Here is a 5,810-nt window from a genome sequence, read left to right as displayed (position 1 = left end):
CATCCAAAATCTTTGATGTCTTTCTGGAATGTTTTTCAACGTCAACTGAATTGGCCTTTGTGGTAGCCAAATTCCAGGACTCTTTGAACTGCTCATCAGATCTCTTGAATCAGTACTTGCTAAGAGTCTTACTTTATAGATTCTTTGCTACAATGTGAAACGCTTCAAAAGACTAGTCAGTACTATCAAAGTCAAGCAAAATTCAAAATCAATTGCCCTTAGGAGAGATACAGCTTGCTCTCCTGTCTGACGGTCATAACTTGAATCCTGCATGATTATATTCAAGGTTTTCACTACTCCGATAATATCATCTGCTAGAGCTCTGCAATTGTCAAACCGAGTCGCCCTACTTGTCGTGGACAGTGAATGCCAAGTTTTGCTTCCCGTCCCAATATAGTTTGGTTCTTCCTCCCTCTCAGTTTCTGAAATGATCTGTTCACGTATTACTTGAAGACTGCATGGCGATTTGTAGAACCCTCAAGTAAAAGCATAAACACTTTGCACCACAACAAAAAAGTTTCGAATTGCTGTGTTTTTTTGAACACGTGTCAACAATGACAAGATTCAGTCGATGTGCATAAAATTTCATAAAATATACTGAATGACAGATCTCCTTTACTCGAGCCTTGAACTCCTTAATAACATCCAGACATAATTATCGCTGTGCACGAATATTCGCCATTTTCAACTGAAACTTGTAAATCCCTCGTAGTGAGGATTTTTATTTTTTGTTTTTGTTATTGGTCAAGGTGAACAAACTTGAGCACGGCCCAATTTGAAAGGGATACTGTTCTTCTTTAACCTACAGTTGAAAGTGATAGTGAAAGGGTTTGGCTTTTCACAAGTATATTGCCTTACACCAAAGTTTAGGATGGGTCCAGGTCTTTATTTATTCCTCTCCTCTGTGACCTTTTAGTCTCTTCTTATAGTGTTTGTCCTCCTTTTTCCTCTGTTCATTTTTCTTTCATATGAACATCTCTCTCCCCATTCAATCACTCGTTCAAACCATTTTAGTCACTTGAATCTCAACCTACTTTCCAGGAATCTCAACCTACTTTCCAGGAATCTCAACCTACTTTCCAGGAATCTCAACATACTTTCCAGGAATCAACAATACTTTCCAGGCTCTTTAGACGTTACCCCTGACAACCTCCTCATTTGTAATATAACCTTCCCAGGTTCCTCCAACCTGTTGTTGTCGAATAAGATGGCTTGATGCCATTACGATCTCTCGTCCTAAGAAGAATTTTTGAAATTCAACTTGTATACGTCGAAAGAGAGGTTTTTAAAAAGGCAATTATCTGTTCCAACTTCCAAGTGGCAATGAGAAATAAAACAGGTGGTTTGTGATGAATGAAGTGGAGATATATTTATATAATATTTACATTTATATCGCGCGCGTACACACACCCACACACACGCAGGAAGTCGAGACCGTTATAACAGTGCCTGGAACGCCTCTTTCCAACGGGAATACCTGGAACACAATGCTTAGTTGATGCGGTGTCCTTGTTCGTCGAATCTGACTCCCTGTCGTTCGAATTCCTCAGCAATTCGGAGGAGTTCGTGGACGTGTTCAGGGAGAGGGTGAGGAGTTGGGAATATGTCGCTGGAAGGCTGGAATCCTTGTGTGTCGGCCACGAATTCAACACGGGCGGATCCTCCAGTTTCCAGGGGCAAACTGGAAAGACAGAATAACAGTATGCAAGTTTAAGTACTATTTAAGTTTCTCTTCAAAGAGAGATTTCTCTAACCAGATGTTTCATGGATGTTTTCTCTAAGACAACTGAAAGTTGGGACGAGCAGAATAATTCAAAGAAGGTTCCTCCGACCACTCACATGTAATATCCTCTCATGGTGACAGCTCCTTCGGCACCCGGGGAACCGGCCACCTCCGTCTCGATGCCGTTGTCGACGGCGAAGACGTAGTTGAAGTTTCCGTCGCCGTGGTCGACTCTCTCGTCCCGAATGGTTTTGGCGTGATGGTCCGGACTCAGGTTGGTTGACTGGGGGGCGGCGAGAGCCACGGAGGCTAAGCACAAGAGGGCGATCACCTACGAGGAGGAGGAAGAAGAAGAAGAGGATGTAAACAAGTGGATCGAAGATTTCCAGGTGGCGCTGCTGGAATGATTTGCATTTATGACAGTGCTTAAGAGACTGAAAAGAGGGAGTTGGACAGGAAAATGAAAGCAAGGCGGTGGAAGGGAGGCAAAGTCAAAGGTTGAAATGTGGGTGCAAACTGGGCGCCTACAGCGCACCAAGTGAGGTGCAATGACGGCGATACCACATGAGAATGAGGAAAACAGAGTCTTTCATAATGAAATGTAGTCATATGCAGCTAACAGTAAAGAATTTCCGAATGGCTGACGGCATTAACATGTCTTCATCAACTGCGCAATCAAGATCCTAATCTTTCACTAATGTAAGGGCAAAATCCATTCAGGCAAGCATCCGAATTTGGGATCAATATATCTGATAAAAAAAAAATGTCTGACTCTGAATCCTGTTTAAGAGAAAGTTTCCGAAACTGAATCCAATTCTCTGGTACGACTGTAGTTAGCACTTCGAATTTCCACTTCTGCATTCCTCAGCCTTCCTTTTCGAAACCTAAGAATGCAAATGCAAGCACCGTGTGAATTCCCTTGTGTGGATTCTGCTCTCTCAGAACTTACTGACTTCATGGTGGAGGGACTCCGAGCTGACTGATGCACATGGCAGGACAACTGAGTCCTTTTTATAAACCTGACTCATGGCAGGGCGTTGGTGGGGGAAGGGGAAGAGAGAGAGAGAGAGGGAGAGAGAGAGAGAGAGAGAGAGAGGGTGAAGAATGAGAGGGGTTACTTGGGTAGGGAAACAGGAGGAGAAGACGAGATTCCAAGAGAAGAGGAAGGGCGAAAGGAGGTAACGGGAGGAGAGAGATAGAAGAAAACGAGAAGATGGGGTGTCGGAGGTGACAAAATGAAAGACAAGGTTGAGGAGAGAGAGAGATGAGAGAGAGAGAGAGAGACGAAGGCGGGATGCTATAACACTTATGATGGTTTATTAAGGCCAGAATCATGAAAATCGTATATAAAAAATAGTTTCTTAAAAGCAGTTCTGGTCTATTTAGTACTCCCGGAAGATGGGGTGAGTGAGTACATCAGCCATATTAATCAGCTTGATGACTTAAAAAAAATTAGTCAAATCTACTTCACTTAAAAACACTCTACCTTATTTTTCTATTCCAATGTCTTAAACAGACTACGCTTAAGAATTAATACCATCTCACATTCTTGCAGGTTTCCTTTTAATCAACAAATTCTCATAATTACAGCAGAGTCCATTAAGGCGTTTCCTTACAAGTTCACTAGTTTATAACTTGCTAAATGTTATTATTGAAAGTCTAATTCGGTTCCAGGTCGTGTATCTAAGTTTTCTTCAGACTATTTGTCATTTCTTCTTTTTCTCCGTAGGGGGTGGGGCGTGTGCCGTCAGTGCACCCCGTGCAGTGCACTATAGGCATTACTTAAGGTTCTTCGAAGCGTGCCTTCGGCCCCTAGCTGCAACCCCTTTCGTTTCTTTTACTGTACCTCCCTTCATTTTCTCCTTCTTCCATCTTGCTTTCCATCCTCTCTACAATTGATTGGAAAGTGCTACCGTGAGGTTTTACCCTGTTACACCTTTCAAACCTTCTACTGTCAATTGACCTCTCAGGACCCAATGCTTGTCATTTTGGACTAAAATCTGTATACTGATTTCTTCTTCTTCTCCTTCTTCTTCTTCTTCGTACGACCTTAACCTCATCCTTTTGTCCACAGAATTCTAGTTTGGGTATTTGTGTATTCTACGACCGGAGATTTCGTATCTCTCTTTACGACGTCACCTAACTGAGGCGTCCTCAGCTGTGTGAACTGCATACAGTTGGAAGGTCAGGCGATGCTGTGGTTATGACAGCAGATGAAATGGGCGTCCAGGGTATGAGTAGAGGGCGGCAGAAAACGTATTTCGTGCTTCCATCTACTCTTTTACATGATTTATTCAGTATTGTTTGCTCAAAAGAGACATGAGTTTTGGCTTACGAAACTTAATGACGTTTCCTCAGTCAGGGTTTCATTCCTTATTAGAATGAAGTGTTTCGTGTCTGCTGAAATTTGACCTTTCTGTTCCTCCTAACTCAATATCCTTTTAGTCATGGAGGGACGGTTACCTATCTTATTACAGAAGGGAATAGATATTCAAAACGTTGTCATTTGTAGTTTTTATGAAATAATTATGTAATAATTGAATCAGGTTATTAGAACAATTGTCATCAATTTGCAGAAGTTATGAAACGAATGGATGATAATGTAAATGAAACTGAATTACTTAAACTTTCTCAAAGCGTGGTTTTATTCAGTTCTTCATCAGAGATGCTGGGGGTGAGGCTGCTAGCCCCTATCCTTTCGCAGGGAAACAGGCATTCACGCTTTGACCAATTTCTGCTCTCCTCAACTGTCAAATGAGTGAGATTTGATCTGATTCGCCAAAATTTTATCTTACTGATTGGACCTGAATTTCTGTCTGGTCCAGGCAGGGTCTTCATGCTTGGCAAAATTTTAGAGGGTCCCCTGGCCTGTTGACATGGAAGATACTAGAGATTGTAAAGTAATTAGATGTATTTTTATACCACATAGAGATATGCCATGCAAAGTATAATCACAGATTAGGTATAGTTTCCTAATTATGATATGAACAATATTAAAATATTGTTGAAGTTTTCTCAGCTCATCCACAAATTATAGTTGCACACCGAACATGCTGCTGATACACATAATAATTATTAAAAAAATATTATTGTTTAATTTCAGATGAGAAATCATAAATCATATTCATCGCAAGCAAAGAAAGAAACACCATCATCTCCTAACGTCTAGAATTGAATTGCTCTAGAATCTGTCCCCTACCCTCTGAGGATCTTGCGACTGTAGTTGTTCAGCTTGAACTACTAAGACCATCATGTCACTCAGGCGAGTCGGACTCCGTTGCTCTCCTCAAAACGTTTAAGTATATCTTAGTTGAACCAGACCACTGAGCTGATTACAGCTCTCCTAGGGCTGGCCCGAAGCATTGGCTATTTTTACGTGGCTAGGAACCAATTGGTTACCCAGCAACGGTACCTACAGCTTATTGTGGGCTCCGAACCACATTAGATCGAGAAATGAATTTCTAATCACCAGATACAAATTCCTCTGATTCCACTTTGGCAGAGCGGCGAATCGAACTCACGACTACCGAATCGGTAGGCGAGCACTTACATCACTCGTCCAACGAGGAACTTACCCTCCTCAAAGAGCTCTTAACATACTTGAGGGAAGAGACTGACCTCTCACAGGAGCACGATGGCACTGGTGAGGTTATAACACCAACTGATATCCTTGTGCAAGAAATTTTTTCTTCCATCATGTGCAGCTAGATTCATTGGATGCCTTGAGATGACCTCGATTTATCTAATGTTGAGAATTCATTGCAAAATAACCTGTAGTTTTTTCCAAAACAATTTCTTCTTCCAGATCATTTGTGTAAAACCATTTCAGCTTCTCCAATCTTGTCAATTTTTGTGACGGATGGAATAACCAAGCAGTCAGTTGAGGTGAAAAAGAATGAAATAAATCAGAGTGCAAAGCTGCTTCTCAGGCAGCGAAAATAAATCGACTGCTTCGAACAAGAAATTTATCTCGATTTTTCCTTTGCTATCGAGTATTGTTTCATTCTGCACTTCTCATCCAAAATCTTTGATGTCTTCCTGGAATGTTTTTTCAACGTCAACTGAATTGGCCTTTGTGTAGCTAAAG

General features: G+C 41.5%; 1 protein-coding gene across 1 annotated transcript; it reads right to left on the bottom strand.

Annotated features, from left to right (window-relative positions):
* Positions 1-1,343: 1,343 nt before the first annotated feature.
* Positions 1,344-2,726, bottom strand: LOC135199794 (cuticle protein AMP2-like). The gene is made up of 3 exons (XM_064227935.1): positions 2,673-2,726; positions 1,840-2,054; positions 1,344-1,681 (listed from the first exon to the last, which is right to left on the bottom strand). Exons 1-3 carry the CDS (start codon positions 2,679-2,681, stop codon positions 1,492-1,494), a joined length of 414 nt encoding a protein of 137 aa, XP_064084005.1. The 5' UTR covers positions 2,682-2,726; the 3' UTR covers positions 1,344-1,491.
* Positions 2,727-5,810: the final 3,084 nt, after the last annotated feature.

Source organism: Macrobrachium nipponense, chromosome 26, assembly GCF_015104395.2.
Source record: "Macrobrachium nipponense isolate FS-2020 chromosome 26, ASM1510439v2, whole genome shotgun sequence".
Classification (NCBI taxonomy): domain Eukaryota; kingdom Metazoa; phylum Arthropoda; class Malacostraca; order Decapoda; family Palaemonidae; genus Macrobrachium; species Macrobrachium nipponense.
This window is presented reverse-complemented; position numbering and strand designations above follow the sequence as displayed.